General features: G+C 41.2%; 2 protein-coding genes across 4 annotated transcripts in view; one reads left to right on the top strand and one right to left on the bottom strand.

Moving 5' to 3' along the window:
• Positions 1 to 391: 391 nt before the first annotated feature.
• Positions 392 to 25736, top strand: part of ccdc146 (coiled-coil domain containing 146) — a 47322-nt gene continuing 21977 nt past the window's right edge. Inside the window, exons 1-10 of one of the 3 annotated variants that reach the window (XM_085769811.1) lie at positions 392 to 527; positions 1249 to 1451; positions 15874 to 15956; positions 16956 to 17171; positions 19723 to 19780; positions 21931 to 22013; positions 23703 to 23796; positions 23894 to 23967; positions 24924 to 25154; positions 25353 to 25442. In XM_085769811.1, the coding sequence (XP_085625937.1) occupies position 527; positions 1249 to 1451; positions 15874 to 15956; positions 16956 to 17171; positions 19723 to 19780; positions 21931 to 22013; positions 23703 to 23796; positions 23894 to 23967; positions 24924 to 25154; positions 25353 to 25442 (1133 nt within the window). In that variant the 5' untranslated portion in view covers positions 392 to 526. Of the gene's footprint in view, positions 528 to 1248; positions 1452 to 10523; positions 10770 to 15873; positions 15957 to 16955; positions 17172 to 19722; positions 19781 to 21930; positions 22014 to 23702; positions 23797 to 23893; positions 23968 to 24923; positions 25155 to 25352; positions 25443 to 25736 lie in introns of those variants that run through there. The other 2 variants (XM_085769812.1, XM_085769814.1) reach the window with 2 other exon arrangements.
• fgl2a (fibrinogen-like 2a) lies at positions 2503 to 12052 on the bottom strand. The gene is made up of 5 exons (XM_085769815.1): positions 11216 to 12052; positions 10260 to 10464; positions 5424 to 5643; positions 3960 to 4130; positions 2503 to 3866 (listed from the first exon to the last, which is right to left on the bottom strand). Exons 1-5 carry the CDS (start codon positions 11795 to 11797, stop codon positions 3551 to 3553), a joined length of 1494 nt encoding a protein of 497 aa, XP_085625941.1. The 5' UTR covers positions 11798 to 12052; the 3' UTR covers positions 2503 to 3550.

The raw sequence follows: 25736 nt of genomic DNA, 5'->3' as shown, positions 1-25736 counted from the left end.
GGATCCAGGTCAGTTGATTATACTTTTATTTCAGTGCTCAGTCATCTGATGCACTCAGCCAGCTGGCATTTGATGCTGTTTAGTGTTGCCAATGCATGACATGTGTTGAGAGTGTGCTGAAGTCAGGTAAATTACTATTTAGCGCCATCTGCTGGGAAAGTAGCCTACTGCAAGTGTAAAATGATTTTTTTTTAATTTAAATTTTTAATTTTACTTATTTGAATATTATCTGCTACAACCTTAAGGAACGAAAGCTAAATATAGATGTAAAACTGTAAACAAACAATGTGAAGAGACAAGTAAAGAGAATTCACCTGACTTAACTAGGGACGTAATGTTGCGTCGTTGCTATAGTAACCACAACCACTCAACCAACTCCAGGGGAATCAGTGATTTGGTTTTGCTAACTGGAGCAGTGGTTGTAATTAAACGACCCAGCATTTACAGTCTTCTGGCCTCGTAGCTTTAGCGGACTAAAGGACGGAGGACGGAGTCTTGAAGACGTGGGTGAAACCTAGTGTCAAGAAGTACGACTTTTTTTTTTCAGAAATGTTTGTTTGTCTGTTTAGCAAACACACAACACAAGTGCAGAGGGAGCTAACGTTGTATTTAGCTACGCGTTAGCTGAAGTGTAGGTTTGAAGTGGCTAAAGCGTCGTGGTTTAGGGGACGAAAGTATAAATCAGCCTAGTAGAGAACTTTTATAGGGGAAAATGTGTTTGTTTTGTTTTGACACGAAGAGGGATCTGTCAGTATTTAATGTGGGTTTATGAACCATACATATTTACTGTACAGGGCCTATTAAAATGTGAGTTGCGGGAACTATTCATTGTTTATCTCCATTGTTACTATTGACCTCTTAGTGCGTTTAGAAAAGACTATAGTTGCTCAACTCCTGAATTGAAATGTCATTGTTTTGGCTCCAAACTTAAAACCACACCGTTTATAATTGAATTGTTTCTCAAACAACTCGTGTGCTCCAGGCTCTGAGTACTAGCAATACTTTTTTTTGCACCAAACCACCCTGTGACCTTTCTACTGAATTACATTTTGGAGTAACTCTCCTCTGGGGAAATTACAGACACCATGTACTGCATAGCCTATCTTAAGATATGGAGCCCACATAGCCAGTCGCTGATGTCTGTGAAGCATCATTTAACCATGTATTCTGTCTCATGACTGTATTGCTCTTTCTCCCTTTTCTTCCAACATTAATCTACCTGTCATCAATAAATTGATGGGTCATTAGTGAGTCTGTCTGAGCAGCAGTATAGCAGGCCTCCCAGTGGAGGAGAAGAGGACATGGAGGAACAAGAGGAGGAGGGGAAGAGAACAAAGAGAAGAGAGGACGCCCCACTGTTTGCCCTCGCACCTGATGCTTCACTCCCAGAGGAGCAGCCCTCTGCCAGCACTGATGTTTCTGCTACTCCTGCTTTCCAGTGCCTAGATGAGGTAAGACTCATAAATGTTTAATGATAATGGCATTTTAGAGCTTTCATTGGGAAGACAAATCTTACTTTTGTTGGAGCAGTGACAGTATTTACTGTAATTACCTAAATCATGTAAAATATTGTGAATGCTTTCAAAAGATCATACAGTGTATTATGGAACAATTTATTTTCCATCTAAACTGATGTTTAGAGTAGACCTCGGCACTGTACTGTAAATGGATTTATGTGCCTCACAAGGTTCAAAAGTTTTAAATGCTTTTTTATGTTTAAACAAAAGTGAATACTTGGAACTTGAAATCATAACGTGGATGAGCACAATACTTTTTTATTAACTTGTTCGTCACATACAGTAAACAGACATTAAAGTCACAGACCCACAATTTGATCATTTATCTTCTGTGAAGCTGATATGAACTCATTCTTTTATTGAGTTGCTTTATTGAATGAACATCTCATTAACCCATTTATGATGGGCATGCAGCGCCTCATACCTCCATTTTTACAGGCTCCAGATAGCCCTAGGTACTAGAGATTTTTCTCGTGGATACTCATGCTTAAATTGTATACATTTTTGTATACATTTACTGAAAGGTGATTCCAGTACAAAAGATGCTTTGAAAGTAGCCAACCATATGGTTTAACTCTGCCAAACACTGCAATGTACACAGCCATGTAGTTAGAACTTTATTCATTTTTTGATATAAAAACTGCATCTTGGCATGACAGTTGAATATGAATGATAGAAAAGATCAATATTGTACACACACAAAGCTCCAAATACACACATATTTACTATGAATGGTCACAATAATGCACAGTCTTTATCACTGTTCATATACCAACAATCATTAGACTTTGTACTGTATGACCTATGTATTTATATAAAAGCTATCATAACCTCACAAAATAAAATAAATACTGTACACATCCTTAAAGTGAAACATTTCTTTTCCCATCCTTCCAATTCACAGTGTGTATAAAATGGATATAATGATGCTATACAGTTTTCTAACATTAGGCGGCAGTATTGTACAAGTGATGAGTCAGGAAGGTTGTTTTTTTTTTCTTTTCTTTTTTTACACATGGAAACTGGTGTATGGCATCAGCATCAAGAGATGCGCAGTAGTTCAATGCACACAGAGCTATGGGTGGAAAAACAATTTGAACCGTTTTTTTTGTTTTGTTTTGTTTTTTTCTTGCAGCAGTGACCTGCTCTGTGGCTCGTGTCAAGTAGAATTTATGAAAACATCCATAGTGCAGAACGTACTTATGAATGACCCAATAGAAATTTATCTCAGGCTCCAAATTTATATGTGGGTGTTTTATAACATATAGAACGATGATCCATCCTGCAGAGTGTCCTAATGTAATCAAATAAATGACGACCAAGAAGATTAAGATTAACCACTGCCCATGGAGGGCTGTGTATCACTGCTTGTAGGTTGTTGTTTTTTTTATCAGTTTGACTTTCCCTAAGATGAAGTCTTTATCAAAGAATTTTTGACCCACTCAAAAATGTATCATCAGCTCTCACATAACTCACTTCAGTGGCTGCTGTTAATTGTGAAATCATTTGGAGTGGAGAGAAATGATAGCTCATTAGTTTTTACTACTACTATGTGCTGTGCTGTGTCCTGGCTGGGTTTATAGTGGGAGGGCAACAGGACAGAAAGTGGAGAAATATCAGAAAAAAAGTGAAGAATCTCTCATGGCAACCCTCCATATAATATTATGGCCGCTGTAGGAGGGTGCCCTTTACACTGCATTTGTGGTGTTTTTTATTAGTCCATCGTCGTTCACAGTCCATCGTTTTTTATTATTATCATTTTAATAAAACGTTTTGAAGGCCACACTCACTATAGTCGGACAGCACAGTTAAATGTTTTCACAATTATTTTTGTTATTACTGCATTGAAACTTCTATAGGGCTATAGGGCTTGTCGACGTTTTCAGTGTACACGTATGCCTGTGTAAATGTGTGCAAATGCATGACTATGTGCATGTTTATGAGTGTCTGAGTCTAGTTGTTCGTCCATTTTCTTTGTCTTTATTTGTGTCTGTCTGTCTATCTGTCTAGCTATACTCTGTCTAGCTGTCCTCCTAAGGAGCATAGTTCTTGGGCCGTATCATCATCTTGACAGTTTTGAAGGCCTGCCTGTAGTTTGTGGGGTAGTACTCTGTTGACATGTTGTGCCATGTTCCCCAGAAGATCCCGTTCCTGACTCCTTTGTACCTCTTGTGATAGTACTTCCCGTTGAGGTTGGCAGACATGCAGGCATCGAACCACCAGCCAGAGCTGTAGTAGGCGCCGCAGTTTCCGGAGGGGTACATGTCGTTGTCACGGTCGGGCGTGGAGAAGAACTTCTGATCGTGGTTGAAGTGCTTGTTGAAACTGATGGCGTTCCCAGCGGTCCCACTACAGTGACACATCGATATACATTAGATGTTGGCGTCCTTGATGAATATTTGATGACACACGCATGCACAGAATATATATATTCTACTGTACCTGTATCCGCTGATGGACAGGCGGTAGCGTAGATATTCATTAGCCACGTAGAACTGGTCGTACTTCGCATACTCCCGTACACCCTCAAAGTCCTCCAGCTCGATACGCAGGATCATATCTTTAGCTTTTGTCAGCAAGTGGATATGGTCATTACCCAACCAGAACTCACCTCTGCAGGAGAGAACAAGAGAGAAGAAGGGGGGAGGATAGTACAGAACAAATGAGGGGTAGATTACAAACAAGCTCATTCTCTTGTACACTTGATTAGACGGTTGATATGGTTAAAATGAATTTACTTATCGCCACAGGGGAGGAAAGGAATGGAAGCAAGGGGAGTGTAGTGTGACAGTAAAATAAAGCTGAAAATAGACATTACTCTTTCAGTGGGAGGTAATACTAAATCTGTAGTCATGGTTATTTCCTATATAAAGCTGAGCAGAGAGGATGGCTGAGAAAATTAGCTGTTAGAAACCCTGGGTTAAACTAAAAATCATCATGAGAAGACTGCCTCCCTGTGTGTACTCCTGTTCCCAGATTTGAATATTCTTTTTGTTTCTTTTTCATCATTAATTTTGGCTCACAGGTTTATGATCTGTTAAATGAGGTCAAACCTAATGTAGTGATGTATGTTTGTTTTGCTGTTTTACACGTGATGATCCATCAGTGATAGTGAAAACAGGTGGTGAACGATCAGCGGTGGTGAGAACAGGTGTGCGTCATTAGGCCGTCTCTAGAGTGATTGTCTTGGTGCTCGCGTGTTGTGGGAGGAGGCGTACAACTGAATTTCTGTTGAAGCTGAAGGTGCATTGGCATCATTTTCAGCTTTCACAGAGGAAGTAATTAATTGTTGATTTGATGGTTTTATTTGTTATTCTTTATTTGTCGGTTTATATCAGTCTAGCACTCCCCCTTGTTTTCCTGAAATGGTATATTCTAACTGGTATAAGGCCAGTCAGTAGTGAGGCATTTGCCAGTTTGCTGTACTGTCTCAGTGCTGTTTTTTTTTTCTGCCAACATCCCCTTTAATGTTCTCCAGAACATCAACTGTCCTTTTTTATGGGCCAGAGACACTAAAATCACCATTTCTAGTCTAGATTTGTGATGATAATTAATTTCCACCCTCTTTTACCCGTGTGTTATTTCAGCCCTGCATACAGATGGCACCACTTTTGACTTGTAAATCAAACCAACCAACTCTTTTTTAGTTAAACACTACATAAAATGTTACCTTTATTACATTACCACCAGCTGTTGTAATGTCCCAGAGGTTATAGATGTATGGGTGTATGGGTGGAGGGTGCCTTATTGTAAAGACATTTGTGGAAAATTAGTTTTGATTTGGGCTCTACAAATAACATTGACTTGATTACAGGCTTTGGTTCCAATAGATCTTTCCCCCCTATGCTAAACATGACTAAAGACCTATCACAACAGAGTAACCTTGGAAAGATTGAAATCCAATACCTGAGGTTGCCAAAGCCCTTCTTATACTCGGTCCAGGTGCGGTTGAAACTAACAGAGCCGTTGAGCCGCTGCTGTATCACAGTCCAGCCGCCCCCAAAGGACTCCATGTCACAGAAGACCTCAAACGTCCCATTGCGTGCATCAGGAGTCACGCGATACACACCGTTCTTCCTCGTCTCCAGCACATTGTAGTCTGAACAGTCCCGCGGGGCTAAGATGACTGTTCGGTGACAGGGAGAAAGAGAAAAGAAGAGAGGACAATTTTAAGGCGATGTTACAGACATTTGATAATCTTTTCACTTTGCTCTGGCATTTTTTTCCCCCGACTCAACCAAGGGACTGTAATAGAAACAGCCCCTGAGGCTGGGGAAGGCAGAAGAAAGGAAGAGAGAATGAGATGTCTTTTGTTACAATGCTGTTCCCCATGATTTAACATAACAATCCCGTGTGTGAATCACACTAAATTTCAGATTTTCGTGAAGCGTAAAACATTTGTATCGCTAAATACTGTCTGTCTGTAATCATTTCAGAACATCCCAGTCTATTCCTTTGTTTCTCAGTATGGGGTCCCTTCCCTGAAAGTCAATCAGAGGACTCCAACACGAAAAAAGGGAGTGAAAGGACAAAGTCCACTGTCAGTAGATAAAAGTCAGTGACCTTCCCCTGTGCTGCACCACTGCCACAGTTCATTCCCTTCCAACTTATTCCTCTACCTCTCACTACTGTCCCCTGTGCCGCGCTGCAGGCCACTGACCCAACCCAAAACCAAGGTCCAAAAGCCCTTGTCAGTTAGCATTTGGGAACTGAAAGGAACAGACCTGTCAAAACGTGGGAAAGTGTAAAACTGGATTAGAGGGGCGTACCCCCTCCCTGCACATTCAGCACCTGGGGCCTAAATCATCCTGACATTGGGCAGGCAGCATGTGGACCCCTCCTGCGTTTGACGCTCTGATACAGTTTTGTCATACTGTTAAATCTGTTTAGTGGTTTAGTAGATTATAATAGAGTGGGGAGAGGGTGGTGCATTCGGAGCACAGGGGACCAAACACCATGTTTCTTGAGGTGCAGGGAGGAGAAATCGAGAGCAAATAGTGTGCAGTGAGTGCAGTCATGGTAACATTAGTACAAGGTTAGAGCTGAGTTTTCTTCTCTCCTGCATGGTTAAAACAGGAGATGGTAAATGGCGCACAAAAGAAAAACACCACATGAATTTGGTCGCTTTGAGTCGATAACCATCCATTTTCCTTTCACGTTACACAAAAATACCTCAGGTGCAAAATGGCTGCAGATGATAGATCATTCCATATGGAAAGAGACGAGTGTGAGGCTGAAATGTATCCTTGTCACGTTAACAGCTCTGTCTGCACTTGGCATTCAAAGTATTGACCTGTGAATTCTTTCAGTGTCTCCTTCACTCAAAGAGTCGGTCTGTGTGAAATCCCCGCTTCACATCTCCCTCTCTCCATTTGTCCCCATCTGTCTGACCGGTCCACTGGTGTCCCTAGACAAACAAAAGCCACCTCATCTCCCCACCTCTGGCACCGTGCCTGACCTAAATAACTCTAATATCAGCCACTTACCCACTGTTAGCTGATTGGCTGTCTTGTTGTTGAGGTGACTGCACTAGTTTGACTGACATATTTTTATAGATGATTATTTGACAAACTGACTGCTTAAATACCACGCTGCTTGTTTGACCTTAAACAAATAAATGACTGACATAAAAGGAAGACAGCTGTGTTATCAAGGAAGTACGCTTTGGAAAAACTACTCATGTAAGATTAGCCCCTGTAATGGAAGGAAACATGTATTCAGAGTGATAGTTTAATCTTTTCCCACAAAAACAGCTGAAACCCAACACCACTGGCAGGTTGAATGTGATGACACTATCATCAGAAAGCAACACTCCTTCCTTTAGGAACTTGTGTCATCACATCGCAAAGAAGCAGTTCCTGACAATGTAGCGTACCGGGCATTTATTCTCGTTTGTCAATAATTGACTTAACGTAGCTGAACAGCAACATGAATTGCTGTCCATTCACCTGAAGGCCCCAATATATCTTCCAGGAGCGAAAGTGAAGATTAGCTCCTGCAGCAGGGATGGGAATTGGCAAAGAGGAGGAAATAAATGTGTGAGCTGTGAGTGATAAAAGCATCTTGACAAACGTATTAGTCCTGCTTAATGGTGGAATTGCAATCCCACGCTGGCCTAAAATGTTTGGGTATAAAATGTCAGTGTTTTATTAGCTACATGTTTCCTCATCAGTTTTTGTTTTGTTTGTTTTTGTTTTTAGCTTGGAACAAAAGGGGTTTGAATGGACGAAAAAAAAAAGTTTGTGTTTTTTTTTTTTTTAAATGAGTGTCCTTAGATGTCTTTTCCAAACCCATGGAGTGTAAATGTTTGAACTGTAGTGTGGCTTAATGAGCTGTACCACTGCGGCTGCTTTTCTAAATCCCCTGCGCATGTGTGAATACTTCACATTTACTTGCAAATGATCCATCACTACAGCTCCCGCCTCCCTTCTAGATAGAAACACATCTGTCTCATATGACATCTCTTTAAAGTGTTATGTCCGCTTGCCTGCCTGGCTTAGGATGAAAACAGAATTTTAATTTTGGTTTGTCCAAATCTCTGTTTAACAGTTCTTTAATGATTTCAGCTACAATTTGGCAGCTGGATAGTTTATTGAGAATTCAAGGGAACCATTTAGGCATGAATTGCTTCACTAAGCACTTTTGACAGTGATAAACAACCAGAAAACAACATTTTTTCCTCTCAAGGCCTTTTTCACTGTGTAGTATTAATGGCAAGTCAAGAGGGGCATATTAATTCAGCATCTGGTATTAGTTTTTAAGATGAAGAATTAAGACGATTAACACTGTGTGTAAAAAATGGAATAGTCAATTCTTTGCGCTGGTATACAAGAAAAAGGTTTTCAGTTTATCTCCGATTTTAATGTTGTTTTTCATTAAGAGGAATCACTAGAGTAAAACAACAATTACTGCATTGTTTATACCCATATTGTGAAACTATGGAGGTCTCATCATTAGGGTTTGGTATATTTCCATGGTAACAGCTGTCTCTTGTCTACTGCCTTCAGATTCACTTCAAACGCCATCGGACATCATTTCCTAACTTGCAGAATAATTTGTCGGTCCTTGAACTTAACATGACAGACTGATGTACAAAGACAAGTGTTACTGACCCTGTGTGCCCTCCGTGACTAATGTTGGGAAAGCTGCCTACATTACTGCTTGTGTTGTTAGGACGAGATAATGAGAGTTAGTTGTTTTATGCAGGAATGAGCACTCAAGAGCATGACCTCCAGTGCAAAAGAGAGGGATGTGTGGTGGTGGGTGTGGGGGGGAGTACCAGGAAAGAGGATTAAAGAGAGGGAGACAGAGAAAGTTAGGGCAAGAGACGATAAATGAAAAATGGCATTCAGCAAGGGAGAAAAGAAACAGAAAGGAGAGACGCTGTAGAGATGTGCTTAGGATACATGTATGAGGGAGACGGACCAGGAACTGAAGGAGAGTTTGAAGGAGAAAGAGGCAAGAAAAGACGCAGACGTGGAAAAAAAACTAGTATTCCCTTCACACCACTGTCCCAGCTAATCTACTTAGAAGTAAGCTCACATCTGTTTTCCACATAAAAGCCCCAATATAGTGTCACATCCACTCATGCAGAATCAGGATATTATTCAGCTTCAGTCTGAAAAGTGGCTCGCATTTCAACTGTGCCCTCATCCAAATAAGCTTTTACACCGAATGTAAAGTGGAATGTCTGTTATGCTTAGCTAGCTTCCAGTCCCCGCTGATAAGTCTCCATCATGAGATCCCACTCCCTTAGGCTTATTTTCTAAATGTTCGCATCATGTGGTACCATAGGCGCCAAGTATCTGTCTCTCTCCCTCTCTTTTCTCCCCCTCCCCTTTTCTTTTTGAGTTTCTGCGTATGGACCATCATAGAGGAATGTCGCTCACTTGATTTTGTTATATAAGAGGTAATGTGAATTCTCACTTTGACCCTAGTGGTCATATTGCTTTATGTATTGCATGACCTCAGCTTTAAGTTATGTTATGGTATATTTTTTTTCTATGGCTACAGTGGGTAGACAGGTTCTACTATAGTTAAGTTGTTGACATGGGATGTTTTTGTTGATACTCACTGCAGTATCATCTTTTAAAAGTGATGGGAAATTTCCTCTCTCATATTATACACCATCTACCCAAAATTTGTAATGTTATTCTTTCCTCTGTTTGTAAGGGAGAAGGGATGTCGCAACAGATCACTATGTGCTGCTGAGGAGGTCATTGTCAGCCTGAAAGATTTTATTCCCCATTTCCCAGAAAGACAGGCCTCATTGGGTGAAGGTGACCACCCAGAGTTGGGTTGTTTGTAGTGATTACAAGTCGCCATGTCCACTTAGCTCTGATTGGATAGATCCTACGCCAAAAAAACTCACCTCGTAGCAACCCAAACTGCTGGATGTGTTTGGAGTGTGCCAGAATTTCATTACCATAATAACATCTGTGGTGAATTTGTGGGAATAGAAAAGAATAGAGACCAGGCTCCTTGATCATACCCAGAGGGATTACAAAAAATGCATGAGCCGAGGATAGGAGAGGAGAAACAACTTTGAAATAGCAAAGATAGAATAGAATAAAACAATAGAAAATGCAGAGAAAGGACTTTTGAGTTGCAAGAGAATATGGTAAATAGCTGAAAAGATGGAGAGGGCTTTCAGAGCACGAGGTAGAGAAGAAAGGGCTCGAGCATTCAAGAGACAAAATAAAGAATGCAACTAGATGAATCTTACAAAAAGTATAGGCTTACACTGAGGGGCATTCTGTACTGGGCAATGGGTGGTGCAGGTGGAGCTGAGCTTGTTGACCACTCCAGTGATGTTCTCCACCCGTCTGTCTACCATAGCCTGCACGTTGTCCATGTTGAGCAGGTTGAGCCCCTCCAGACGACCCTGCAGAGCCGAGATCTGGCTCCTGGCGTTGCGCAGGCTGGCTGACATCCTATTGAGCTTCACCTGGGAAGGGCCAGAGCAAGAGGGGAGTGCGGAGGGGAGGGAAGGGGAGGGGGATTATTGCTGTGCACCGAATACAAAGCAGGTGGATTACTGAAGTCACCGGGTCTCCTGCATTGTTTTACCAGCCAATTTGAATTTTAGAATAGAAACAGGTCTGCGTGATGGTTGGCCGTCTGCCAGAGTGGCTGTGAGAGTCAACAAGCTTACCAGACAGAGCAAAATTTACTGCCATTTGGCCGGTGTCTAAGGCTGACTCCCCACCCTGTTTACAGTACCAGGAATTTTCCCTGGTGGATTCCTGCCAGGTAGGACTTTACAGGTCTGTTAACATTTGGTCAGTTTACATTCCAGATGGGTACATTTGCCCGGGCATATTTAAGTGACTTTATATCTCGAATGTTTATAAAGCACATTTCAGTTTAGTTTGTTTAGATTAGTCTTCAAAGGGCTGATAAATGATCCTGGCTCACAGTGAATTTACATGGTTTTGATGGAGATGGAGAAACTGGTGCAGTACCACCATATGACTTTGTGTGTAGACCTTTAAATCATGCTCACTGTGGGTTGATAAGGATTTTACAGTTGATTGATTTCATGGAAATTCTTGTTGATTTTTATTCTATATATGACCAGATCAGATAAAGTATTGTCCACCCTAACTTGGATTAGGCTGACCAAGTATTTTAAATAATTCTCTAGGAAAAAGTCTGGAGAAATAAATTACTTTGTCCAAAAGTGTTAAATGTCTTACCTGCATCTCCTGCATATTGTTGGGGCTTGGTGTAATTCTCCCAAACAGAGTGCCTTGTCCCAGTCCAGTACCGTCCACTGTAGCTCCAGGGATCATCCCATCTCCCCGCTCCTCTTGGCTGGACCCAGCTTGCAGATCCTGTCCTGTCAGTTCCAGTCTCAATTCTTCCCCACCTTCCCTCTGTCCTTGGTCTGCTTGCTGATGCCCAAAAGCTCCACTGCCTCGTGCCCCGCGGCACTCCTGGCACCCGCTCTTCAGCTTGTTCACCACCTCCTTCAGGCTCTGCAACTCCTTCATTGTCTTCTCCAGCAGCCTGAACTGCTTGGGCAGCTGGATGGTGAGAGGAGGTAAGGTGATCTGGTACGGGCAGTCCCCCTCCTCCTCTGCCCCGCACTGGCCCGAGGGTCTCAGTTTAACGGGGCAGGAGGTGGGGGTATTCGATTCAGATCCTGAAGTGTGAGCTCCTCTAGCATCCCATCTCTGGTGTGAGTTGCCGGTGAAGTCCGCTGCCCGGCTGGCGCGCGGCACCAGGGTGGCTGTGAGCAGGAGACTGGCACCGATGCAAAGCAAAATTGTCCTCATTTTTCTGCTTGAGATTTGTAAAGAAGAAATAAGTCTCTGTGAAGTGAAAGTGTTAGCAACTGCCTCTGATGTAAACTTAAAGTGTGTGCAAGTGTGTATAGTAGTGTGTGTGTGTGTGTGTGTGTGTGTGTGTGCAGCTGCAGATTTCCTGTAGGTGTAGCGTCTGTGAATGAGTGTCCAGTATCCTATTGGTTTAAGAGTGAGTGTGTGTGTGTATGAGCGCAGCCTGCAGGAGGGAGAGAGCGCAGGGGAACTGCCGCTGCCTCAGATAGCTGTGTCATTAATATCAGGACGAGTGAGGGAGGGAGTGAAGGAGGGAGGGAGGGAGAGGGGCAGAGAGAGAGAGAGTGTGCCGAGTTATAGAGGATGGGAGGGGCAGGACTATTGCGTAATGCAAAACACCATATCAGCAGCATTGTGAAAAAACAGAGATGCGGACAGAGATTATGGGAGTGGGGGGTGAGGGGTAGAGTGTGGGGTGGGGGGGGGTAAAGAGAAAAGGTAGGTTCTTTCCTCCTGCAGTCAGGGCATGCTGCCGTCCTGCCTTCCTCTGAAGCCAGCTCATTTCCCTGAAGAGCAAAATGACTCACAGTCACACGTCCACTTCAACTCTTTTTACACTGACATGTTTTGTTTTGGTGGTTTCAGATGTTCACAACATTTAAAGGACACATCCTCACACACTACAGATTCTGAAACCTCTCTAAAAACCCTGGCTCACCCGCGCCACTCACTCTCCACGTCCTTATAAGGGTCAGATGGGCGCTGTCCATGGTTAACCAGCAGCAACAATACTGTAGAGAGGGGTTTGTTTTCATTTCTAGCAACAGCTTTTTTTCCGGATTTAGACGGCACGCTGAGGATGTTGCAAATTAAGCATTAGAGACTAATAAATTCAGTTTTCCCTGAACACTGACACCCATGAATACTGAGCGCCTGCCAATACTCTGTCCTGATCTGATTTAAACTTTCGAGCACAATACACCTGCAGAGCGCACACTTCACACTACATTAAAATGAATAAAGCCAATCCAATTTAGAGAAGATATGCTCCGATGGCTAAGTAGTGCTTTATTAGTGAAATGTAGCAAACAGCACACCATAGCTTATACTTAATGGTCTTATTTATTCTGCTACCGTGTCTTGTTTCGGAGGGACGTGTGTCACCCTGGTTTCCTGAGAGCCTCTTTTCATCTGTAGCGTGAACAAAATGTGGAAATTCAAAAGCAATTTTAAACCAACCACGCTATGATTGTCACCGCTGATTTATAAAGTGGTCTACGCTGTTTGTTTAAAAGAGATAATCAAGTCTTTATTAATCACCAGTAAACAATACACTTGTTTTCACAGATAATAATGAATCGGAGATGTGGTTATTTGTGGTGCTTTTTAGATTGACATAGATAAAATTGCACTTGTTCTTTCCCACAGGCATTATTCACACATGAGGTAAATTCATGGAGCATCTTTATATCAATAAATGAAAGTGATTAAAAGTTGTTTATTCTAGATAACAGCAAAGCTTCACTCACTCCGGGGGTTACCCTACATGGAGTCCTGTTAAAAAGTTCTTGTGGTTTCATTAACTTGGCACTGATTGTGTGTTTGTGGGCCACGGCTATTGTTTTAGTACATTCTGTAATTCATAACCACGGGTACTGTAATTGGATTTTTTTTTTCCAAGGCGTTAGTCATGCATTTGTCATATTTCTACAGAACTGACACAGTTTCAGTAATTGATTTCACTTCCAGAAGTGGCTCTCAGCCCTGATGGAGGAACACTCCAGAAAGGAAAATATTACAGCACAAAAGAACTTCTAACAAAGTGTTTCAATCTGGCTGTAGGCTCGACTCCAACTCAAACAGTCAAAATGAGGACATGAAGGTAGAGATACAAACAGAGAGAGATGGTTCTCTCCATCACCCAGTGGAATACAGTGTTGTGCCTCGTGGTGGTGGTGGTCATTATTTTTCTCCCCGAGGGTGCGGCGTATTAAAGCCCACAGCTTCTTTTTGTTACACACTCCACATACCTGCTGCATCACACTCTCGTATTACTGGAAGGTTTTAAACGTGCTCTGCAGCGCAGATCACATGCTCGTATCGCCAAAGTTATGCACACGTGTGTCTGTGTGTGTGTGTGTGTGGATGGATGAGGGTCGTAAATAGTCAGGTATGCATGTCCATGTGCCTGCTTGAATATCTTGCAGTGATTGTCTCTATCTCACTTCAAAGATGCTCAGCCACATGTGAGCCTCATGCAGCCACCCTGTAAAAGCCTCCAATACTCTATTCTGCTCAAGATAAGTCTTGGCACCAGAATTTAGAGGGGCTGCCTGAAACCGCTTCAGGCTGCTTCTCTCAGATAAATGCCCAGTGTTATGGCTTGGATGTCTGTCGCATCACTGGGATGCTGTATATGCTGCTGAAAACACAGAACTGACCTCTTTTTCCAAATTGTCACTCAGCCTCAAAATCTGTTTCAAATTGCTATTTTTGTTTGAGGGCAATGATGAGATGATTTCACGTTCCTGTAATCTGCTTTTCTTTGTATTAGATTACTTGGTTAAAATTGCAGTTTAGACATCAATTAGGACCAGATGACTGGCTCAATATCTGTAAGGGCGACTGATTTAGCTGTACTTAATGTTTTAAACACAGATCATGTAATACTAGTCAGGTGTTTTCCGTGTAGTGAGGTGACCTTGGGTGACCGCTAACACAAACTGACTGAAAAACACCAAAATAAATCATATTGACAAAAGCCCTAATCTACATCATTCACAACGTTTATATCTCTGTCCTTTCAGCCCTTGAAACGTGGTCTTGCACTTGTAAGCGCATTTGACAATAGCCAGATAAACAAAATAATGGAATGAATCTAAAAATATAATCGGTTATCCTTAATGTTTGAACTCGGAGGGAGTTATCAGCACGCGTGTGTGTGCCTAATCAGACCATTTGTGTGTGTTCATTGCCGTTAGATTACCTGCTGCGTAGTCCGACCTGAGATATCCTCAGTCCTGCAGCTCTTTGATACAGACAAGGCTATCCCTCATTACACCCCACTCTACCAACCTGGCTCTGAAGATAAGAGGGAAACAACACCTGTCCTCTGTTTCTATCACCGTGGCACACACACAACTACCCTCACCCCAGAGAGAAATAACTTCACAACAGCCTGTATAGATAATTTTCTCATGTTTGCTAAATTTCTGACCTGATATATTTTTCCTTGCCATCTCTCTTGTTTTGTTTTTGCAAAAGTTCTCACAGCTTTTTTAATCAACTTTTTAAAAGCATTCATACCTGATGGTACCTTTCTTAATCTTGACAAATACCGTTACTTATCATTATATATGGGCTATTTTCTATCATTACTCTGCTCCCTCTGGGACTGCAGATAGTTGGAGGTTTGTTTTTTCTGCTTATCATGATAAGGTGTTCTGATACTATGATGATAAAGGTTTATTCAGAGTTGGGAGTTGGTGAATCCACACAGATATGAAAGATTTTTTTTCTTCTTTTTTTTTTTTTACAGTAACTAATATTTATGCATATTGAAGAAGAAGCAAAAAGTTTTGACTGTCATAAAATCCAAAACTCTTCTTTGGGTCACTCGTGATCTAGTTTTCAACCTCTGGAATTAAATTTGATCACTAAACAATATTACACAAAATTGCTTACAGGACAGAAATATATCTGTTTCCTGGCAATAATGGCCTATTGCATATTCTATCCGGAAAAAACGCCAACAAGAGATTTCCACTTAATGTGATATTCTATTAAAGTCATAAACTCTGACACTGATATTCTATTGAAGTCATAAACTCTGACACTGAAATAGTGAAACCTGAGATGGCACACCCATGCAGGGAAATCTGTAGCCGGCTCAGCTGAATGAAGCCAGACAGTTTAGGGCTGCCGAAAAGTCTGGCTGGAGCTGGACTGCTCAGATGTGGATGATTCACACCAGGGGAATGTTTTTATCATCATTTATATTGGAGCATATCCTTCTTTACAGAATGTTTTTCATGCCCATATTATTGGTAATATTCCTGCTTTCTATTCCTCAGCTGTTGTCACAGGGCAAGATGAGCCAGAGCAAAGTGGCCAAACTGAAAGCCAGCTACAGGCTACTGCAGGAGACTCTGAAGTGGTATGTTTCCCTGTTTCCCTTTTGAAGCAATGCTTGACAACAGAGTTGCAAGGGCAGCACATTAGAGAAGTGCGTGCAGAAACATCAGACCTGTGTTGAAGTCAGAATGCGTCCAACTGGGATGTCCTTGAAAAAGTCTTTAACTGCTTATCTGATCTAGGTGTGCCGCTGTTATACACTGTTGTAAAAACACAGTGGTGGCATCTGTGACACCAGCCCCTGGCTTCAGAAGACTCATAGGTTTATTACTTCTAACTCATTTAGTGGAGTCAAGAATGAAATAATGACTTGAGCAAAGAGGTGGAAGCAAACGTTTCGCCGAGGCAGAAAGAAGCAGGTACAACCAATTCGACTGACTGTTGCAGGCTGAGGTACTGTTGCTGTCAAAGACGTGTCCCAAAGCATAATTCTTTTCAAGCGTTATTAAATCCATGGTTGAACAATTATTCTCCAAATCACCATCCAAGGCACATAATGGGGGGAGTGAAATTAACTTTTGAGGCTACAATTTCTTGTGAAAACGAGGGGGGGAAATCTGAATGCGCACATACAATTTAACCAGCTCAGTAGTCAGAACTCTATCATGTAAATCAGCATCTAAAGAACAATTTACAAGGTTATTGTACCACATGTTTTAGGGGAAAAAATGTGTTCAGAGAAGAGTCAAGGTTATTTAGATCAATTCGCCTTTAGGAAGTAAGTACGTTTTTGTGGATTTACCCTTCTGTTATTGATCAGTTTCCTTAACAGAAGAATCATGAAATTCATTTGATTGTCAATTAATTATAATATCAAAAACTATACTGCACTGCTGTGCTGAATTTATTTTCACTTTGTCTGGAAAGGAGGTAGAAAAGGATTCTCTATCTTCTATGACGTTACTTAAACAGTGGAATACAAAGAAAAGAAGGATTCAGACTACTGCCTTTATCTGGTTTTGGTCTACTTCTTTATGTAAATGTAAGATCACATCACTTAAATCATTGTTTCATCTGAAAGTGCCCAGGACTCGGAGATCCAGCGTCTGGACGAGGCGAAGAGGTGTCGTGCTGAGCTGCGGAGGCTGCAGGCGAAGGTGGAGAGAACAGAGGAGCAGAGCACGTCTGAGGAGCCTCAGACTGAGGTCACTGAACTGAGGCAACAGCTCCTCCAGGTGTACAATGAACTGAGAGCTGCCGAGGACAGAGAGTACAAGACCCAACACCAACTGAAGTGGTGAGCTTTGTGGACATAAAATACACACATTATTATTGCAGTCACTCATGCTTCAAGCTTCAGTTTCAATCAGATACTGAATCGCATGCCAAATAAATCAGACAAGTTTGACAGTATCAAACTTGATACAAACTCCTCTCCAATTTGGCCGCAGCTTTGTCATCTCTCTCATAACACACACACACACACACACACACACACACACATACATCACTGACAGGAGCCCAAGTGACAGAGGCCAGCAAGGGCAGTACACAGAAGTGAAACTAGAGTGTTGAAGAGAGAAGTTGTGTACATTAGGCGAGCATATTCGTGCATGGACACACACACACACACACACACACAGTCACGGTTAAATAACCAGGGACCAAACACTCAGCTACTGTACATGAGGCAGCATCTTCGCAAGTTCTTATTGACTTTAGAGGAAGGTGAAGGTGACCGTTAAGGCACACACACGGGCCAAACGCACACACACATTTTATTTCTGCACCACTTACTGTAACAGTTTGCACTAAAAACTGCTTAAATAGTTTCTGTTTCAGTCACCACCATTCCTCTGAGGGTTTATCACATGGGGTGAAGAGTTGATGTACATAATAAATTAGATATATAAGCATTTCAAGTACGGTAGATTTTTATGTTTGCTGGAGATGTGGGAATGTGTTTACTTGTCTGAGCTCCGTACCAGTCAGTGTTTTGACGTCAGTCCTGTGGTCGTTTCTGCTCCTCTCCTCTAATTCTTTCCTTTCCCTCCCATGAGGCTCTTTTCTCATCACAGATTTTCCTCTTTTCTGCTGCAGGTTTCTCTTTTCCTTCCCCTGACTCACTCAGCACCACTGTCAGTGTGTCCAAAGGGTCAAACACGCCCACGGTACTGAAAAATAACATACTCAGCCGTCGAGCACCTCGCTCTTCTTTATACAAAAACTCTGCTGCGCCAAAGTGAGCTTATTGGAACATTGCTAAGCAACATGGTAACACACACTGGTGGTTCCCAAAATCTTTGAGAGCCACCTCGCATCAGATGGGATTTTCAGAAACAAAACACTTTCAGCAATCAGTTCAATGTTTACAGATGAAAGGAGATGAACAGCAACAGAAATTTGTCCAGAAATAAAATAGGTGAAGTGCCTGCGCTGTAAGTTGATGTCAGTGAGTTCATCGCCACATTCAATGTGATAATTTGACAGGGTGTGAGGAGACCACATAGCGTTGACCGAAAAAGCTATGAAAAGCTATGAAGTAGATGAACTAGTGTGAAGTGTGACTGATGTTTTGGGGGTGAAAACATGAATGAGGGCTTCTAAAGCTTCCAATTAAAGCAAAGTCCCTAAAATAATCTTGAAATTTGTTTTCACTGGTAATCGGCTTACAGATAAATCCGAAAAGGTCAGATGAAGAATATTAAAGCACTCATCAGATAAATGCACCACTGTATTGCAAAGATATGATCCATAGCATAAAGTGATTTTCAGTCCAGAGCACACACTGAGGCAGAAAGCTGTAGGCTCAGGCGGTAATTGAAATATTAAATGAAAACACTTACAGGGTGTTCTCTGAGGATGCAGTAATAGACAGTATTAGCCACTGAGCGAGCATATTATGTGTGACAGCTTTTGGTAGTGAACTCTCTTGTCCTGTCATCGTCTCATTTTCGTCTCTACTTTTCTAGCTATTCTTTCTTTCACCCTCTCCAGCCTGATCTCCTCCCCTCTTCCTGACCTTATTTTTTCATTTGGTTTTTCTTTCTCCGTCTCCTGTCCACATGGCTCGCGGTCTGCATATGACAAACAGATGCTCACCATGCAAATATGCCTTTTTACAATCTTTGCGTCCTTTATCTGGAGCCAAACAGAAACATAGGAATTCAGCACTTTTTTCCAGCCACATATTTTAGCATTCATGCAGTTTCTTTTTCTATATATCAGTTAATATCCAATACATCAACTTGTCAGGAAGATTAATATCATTTACTTGGTGAAATGTGTAGCTGTGCACTATGTGCTGTTGTAAGGATTTTCACAATGACAGAGCTGAATTATTTCATGCAAACTTTAATCAGCTGCTCAAAAAGCTTTCGCCACAGGGAAATTGAGAATTTTTCAAATTATGTTTTCATATGCACATCTGAACTGTGCTGGGTTCTTTATGTATGAGAAAGCTTGTCAGTGTACGTGTATATGGACATTTACTGTACATATAGACTGCATACTGGCTCTTTTTATTAACTGCATGTCATAATGTTTTTAACCACTCATTATTTATAATAAAACGGATTCATAGAACTAATTCAAAACATGTGAAACTTTGCCCTTCAGGTACTGTAGGACAGATTTAGCATGAGTTCAGTTAACTTGAAAGTGTTGGTGTATTTGTACTGTATGTAAGTTCCTCTCAACGCATTCCTCTTTCCGTCGAACCAGGAACTGAAAATTGACATTTCTATATCTTGATAATGCCTTGATTCTATTTAATTTTTCACATTTCTTCCTCTTTTCCCCCAATCTCATCACTTCACGTCCTCTTACCTCATCTCAACTCTATGCAGTCTCCTGGAAGAGAAGCAGTATCTGGTGAAAGAGAATGAGATTCAGCCGAAACCTGCTGTAAGTTCATCATTGCACCATCCTCATCCAGTTTCAGAAATGTGGATTACTACGGTAACAACGGTCTTCAGAGGGGATAAATATGAGTTTTACATTAAGCCTCCATCCAGGCGTAATCCTCTCATATGACGACTTGCAATTGGCTCTTTGTAGGGCCATTTAAAGTAATGTGAAGCAGAAGCTTTTTACATTCCAGTCTCACATTCAGACAAAAGGATGGCACACACATATTGAATAAGGTTTAATCTTTGTTACAGATGGAGAGCAGTTTTTACTTTTTTAACTTAAAGCAGGCATATCAAGTTAGTAGTGGCTGGCAATCGTATACATAATAATAAATGTAGAAATACAATGTAATTCTTACTATATAGTAATATACAGCATTCATAATGCTTGTAAAAAAAAGAATAATTATTCATTCACAAATCCTAAGAATCCTAGTATCTGCTTGATGGTGTGTGCTTTCAACACTACAGGACTATAAATCAAGCTTTATATAACTACTGTATTACTCTCATTATTCAGTCTGTCAGAGGCCTACCACAATGTGGTGCATTGTGGGCATTTCCAACACTTGGATGGGCATGAAAATCCACAGCAGATGTTGAATCATCAGCACAAACAATCAGGAATTGTGTTGAAGAAAATCCACTCAGAAGTCCAAGAATAGGAACATAAGACCTGGAGGGCAAGTCTCAGGGAGAACTGCATTCAAACTCTACAATCATTAAACTTCATCAAAATTCTGTTCTTGATTCCAATTACTGTTTAATTACTTATCGCAACAAGAAGACATTAGAAATGTGCTAGAACTTTGTTAACATGCCTCTGACTGGAATCATTTTCACACCATTCAATAGCTACTGTGTCCATGAGGCAAAGAGTGTTATGGGTAATATTTAATGGTCCAAATAAGGACATTTAATGGACTAAATAATCTGCTTTCAAAAATACTCTCACAAAAATCTACATTCAGCACCATAAATAGGCTGATCACTAGACAGTTGCTAGTATGAGAGCTGTAAAAGTCTCTACTCCCTCAGAAATAAGTGTGATATGAAAGAAATTGAGTTGAATAATTAACATAACAGAATTTTTCAGTGTATCCCTTTTTGCCTTTGTTTTGGGCGACCTGATGTAGAACTTATCATTAGAAGTGAATCTACACAAGGAAAATCCTTTCAGAGCCAGTGACACAGTTTCAGCACCGTGACTGCCCAACACGAATTATCATACTGAGCTGTTCACTGCCACTGTGAACACACACAGCACCATAACATGAAGAATTCTTAAAATGTACAACATCAAAATTGTGTTCAAAAAGCATCCTGTCTTCAAAAAGAAAAAGGACTTGTTTGTCTGAATAACAACAAGCTGCTTTTACCAGAACAGCTCAGGCAATTAACTTTTAATGTAATGCAGTCTGTGTGCGAAAGGGTCCTTTGAATCCCTTCCCCATTGTTAATGAAGGAAAATGTGCCATATTAGACCAACAGCATCAAGTGTGATATTAACTCTAATGAAATGCTCAATGGCACCTGGGGGAGTCACCAACAAACGCACTACGTGATAAATAAACAGCGTTCTCTCACTGAGGACTGACATACATTTCTAATTGTACGTCTGTGTGCTGTGCTGTACGTGTGTAGCAGAGAAAGAGTGAATATAGAAAGTGAATAATGTTAATCTAGATGAATTATTAGTAGCTGCTTAAGTCATGTGATTACTGTGATAGTCAAGCTTGTCAGTGCAATTCAACATTTTCAGCAATGTTAAAAATCAAACATACTGTATTTCAGTGCAGAAAATGTTGAAAACCAAAATTTGGCCATCAAAGTAGAATTGTTGTCACCACCAGATCATTTCTTACCTCGGAAAAAGAAACTTGACCTTGGCTTTTTAATATTAAGATAACATCTCAATTGGAAATGACCTCACTTTGACAAAAGCAATGCAGGCGGAAGAAGCCTCTCTAAGTTAAGAAAAAAGGTCTGTTGGAACTGACTCTGAGAACAGGGATTAGACACTGTGAAATGAGGAAAAACACAATAGTCTTTTGGCTGCACAGCCAGAACTCAATTAAATTCTCATCATTAACATGAAAATCTTGATTTGTGATCTAAAGTTCATACTGTTGTTGGGTCCTCCAGGAGCTGGAGAGCAGAAGAAAGGCACTGCAAGACAAATGTGAGGAACTGAGGAAAGAAGTGGCCCAGAGACAAGTGGAAGTCAGGTCTGTCATTACTAAACTTTTAATTTCTATTCATCTAACTGGTGTGACAGTTTCCATCTCTTCATCATATTGGCCCTCATTTATTAAACTTGCGTACACCAGAAAAATGGGTGTACACCAAATTCACCGCAAGGATCGGCATTTATCAATCTGAACGTGAGCGTACGGTACGCACAAATCTCACACCAGCTCTGACCAGGTGTACGCACATTTGGAACCAGCGTAGAACATGCAGGAAGGAGTGCTGCTGTGTCAGAATGATTATTAAACCATAGTCTAATAACGCAGCGATGTGGACCACATGTTGTTGTTGTTTATATTGATAAAAAGATAAAAAGTAGCCAAAAAAAAAAAAGAAACGCTACAACCAAGTCCGTGTTGAAAATTTAACTCGACTTTTATTTTGAGCAACTGAGATGAATTAAAAACCACGACGTGACAGATGCTCGTTAATCAGCTGTGTAAACAGAAACAGTCAATGACAGACAGACCTGTTATTGTAGATCACACACACAAACTTCCAACATCTCCTGCACCAGAGCATGACCGGACGGCTCCTCAGTCTCTCTCTCTGCCGGACACCGGAGGGGGAGGGGGGCTCCGCTACCTGTCCAGGTGCAGCTGATCTCCGCGGCGGAGTGTTTTTTTTTTTTTTCCCCCGTCACCGGGACCTGTCAGTGGGACATCGAGCCGGTGTTTCACATCCCTCCATCAGCCGAACCATGCCAGCGGTGCTGATGGTCATAAAGTCGCGTTCGCAGCAGTAATATGCCTATATGATTTCTCCTCAGTCACTTGTGTTTAGTAAACTGCAGGAGCATTTCATGAGATCGCTGGGTTTCCTGACGTGGTCGGTGACATGTGCGTCTGCAGCCTCCATCCACCGGGATGACGCTTATCAATCACAAAATCTATCAATCTATCAATGTCCAGATATTTAATGTTGCCGCCCTCTCCCTGTTCAACGCGGTAATGTCGGTAAAGTCCCTCTTCTTGGCCGTCTTCCGTGTCTCCATGTCGTAAAAGGGGCAGGGCGACGCCTCTAAAGCAGGAATATATCGGGGCGTGACATTTAAATGACGCTGGTTTTCAGCCGCCGGATTTATCACCACCACGCCGGTTCTACGCCGAAATCAGCAGCGTACACACTTTTAGTAAATCACACGTGACACTTGGCGTACACTGATATTTACACCAGAATCTACAGATCCTGATCTACAGATCCTGCGCAAGTTTGATAAATGAGGGCCACTGTCTTTATTCATGTTTCTTCATATATTTCAGTTTTTCATGTGCTCTTACATCGTGAGTTGAATGCAGAATGCACTCGCAATGCTCCTACTTCAATGCTTTTTGTTTGTTTGTTTGCTCGCTTGTTTTTTTTTTTTTGTTGTTGTTATGTATGTCTCGATGGTGTCTTTATGTGGGGGATGGAAATTTAAAAGCTATGCTTCGTCCATCCCCTTTTCACACCAGGTGTTGTTGTTTTCTAACTGTGCTGTTGTTGTATTGGTATGTTGGTGTCTGTAGTTTGTTCTGTTTGGTTGCTGTGGTCTGGTGTGAAATAAACAGTGAAACTGAAAACAGTAAGAAGCACTGCAGCTGAATCTTTTTAAGTCTGTTAATCACCTTTTTTTTCTTTAATATAAATGAGCTTTTGTGTTTATCTTTCTCTCACTCCCTGCACAGAAGTCTGATGGAAGATGTGGAAACCAATGAAACTCTGATAATGAAAGAACAGAGAGAGCTGGAGGACCAGATGGAGATCATAGAGCTCAGAGAGGTCTGTGTGTTTGTATGTGTGTTAGCACACCATCCCAAAAAAAAATCACATGACTTCTTACATTTGTGTGTGCATGTTTCTCTGTGTGTGTTGGAAGGCTGAGAGAGCCCGGCTCATCAGCGTACCTGACCAGATTTTAGAGAAGATTGAAAGGAAACGTTTGAAGAGAGAGTAAGTACATTTAACCCCTGTAATGTTCTTTATCAGGGTAGAGCAGGAAAGTTGAGTCACTGGGAATTAAAAACGAGCAAATTCTGTGAGACAACACTAAGAAGAAAATATAGAAGAAACACCTTTTGAAAACTACTCCCTGAATTGCACAATCCTTGAGTCACTGGCTTTAAATCATTCTGATATGTGTCTCCCTCCCTTCATCTTACAAGAAAGACATGAGCATCTGCTGCTAATTGTTTTTGCTCAGTGTAGATTTTTGATTGGAGCTCATATGAAACAGAAAAGCAACGACAGAATCTGTGCAAAACTGAAGCAAAATTTAACTTTCTTTACTCTGCTTCTCCTGCTCATTTTCCAGTTCCATTTGTTGTTCAGTTTCCTCTCTGCAACGTATCTTTCCAGCCACGCTCCTTTTGATGTACTGTAGACTTTGCAGTTCTGTGGAACGGCATATTTTAGTCCAAATAATGAAGTGAAAAATAAGATACTATTTGTAGCTGCAGTCAAATTATTTCACAATTTTTGAAGGTGGCAATCCTCATTTAATAAAAAATGACAGCCATATGCATCAGCAGACATCATTAATTTCATATTTAAGAGAAGCTGCAGTCAAAAGCTCCTTAATCACCAGAGAATAGTTCCACTTGCAGCCTCACTACAGTTTCTTTTTATGTTTATTTCAAATTAATATTTGGCTCACAAGTGATGCAGTGGAGCCGTCTCTATGAGCCATGTGAGCTATTTGAAATGCACCAAGCTGAGTGGGACTTGGGGGTGTGTGTAAAAGATGGATGCACATGCTGTTATTTCATGAGATATTCACTCTTACAGGGCAAGCATGGGGTGATAAAGGGATGCTCTTATGGTCGTGGTACTGTATATATGGTGTATGTTTTGTGTTATATTTCTGTCTATGTATATTTCTTTCTGTCCTTTCCACATAAACACATTAGAGCTGCAAAGGAGCAGATAGAAGCACTGAACACAGAGATTTCAGAAGCGGAGCAGAAAGTGAAGGAGGTGGACGAGCATAACCACTCCCTCAGGGTAAAGAAGACGAAGGTGGTGATGCAGGAGCTGGAGGCTCTCCAAGCCCAAGTAGAGGCCAGTCAGGCAGAGTACAGACAGCTGCTGAAAGAACAGGAGGTCAACAGGGAGGAGGAGGCTGAATTCATTGGGAACAGGTACAAAACTCTAACTACAGTCAAAAACGGACTCTGGCCAGCATTTAAATACCAAATGTGATTAAATTAAAACAACCTTTTTAGACACACTGTAAATAACAGATAAAATACCATGATTGATTAGGTGTTTAGAATAAAGAGAGAGAAGCTTTCATTCTGTGTTTTCATACATGTCCATGTGTGTTTTTCCATCACCAGAGGTATCCTGGAAATAAAGCTGCAGAACATCATGAGTGACAGAAAGCACCTGTATGAGAGCCAGTCTGTGCAGCTCAGGGAGAAAAATAGGTATAATGATGTCAAACTGAGCTCTATCACAGATGTAAATGAGTCTCCACACATCCATAAAGTACACACTGTATGTGGGCACTTCAAACTGTTGAGCTTGTTGGTTTGATTGCGCACAAATGTTGTCAGATGTGTCTTTTTGTGAGTTTTTTTAGTTGAACAAAAGGCCATAAGGTTCAAAGGATTTCTGTAGCTGCATTCCAAACACAGTTAAACTCTTCATATTTGACAAGAATTGATATATTATATTATATAATGAGGCAAATTTAAGATAATGAATTCCAGCTGAAGGAG

The sequence above is a fragment of the Trachurus japonicus genome, chromosome 23, assembly GCF_045865225.1.
Source record: "Trachurus japonicus isolate A0001 chromosome 23, Traja_1.0".
NCBI lineage: Eukaryota > Metazoa > Chordata > Actinopteri > Carangiformes > Carangidae > Trachurus > Trachurus japonicus.
This window is presented reverse-complemented; position numbering and strand designations above follow the sequence as displayed.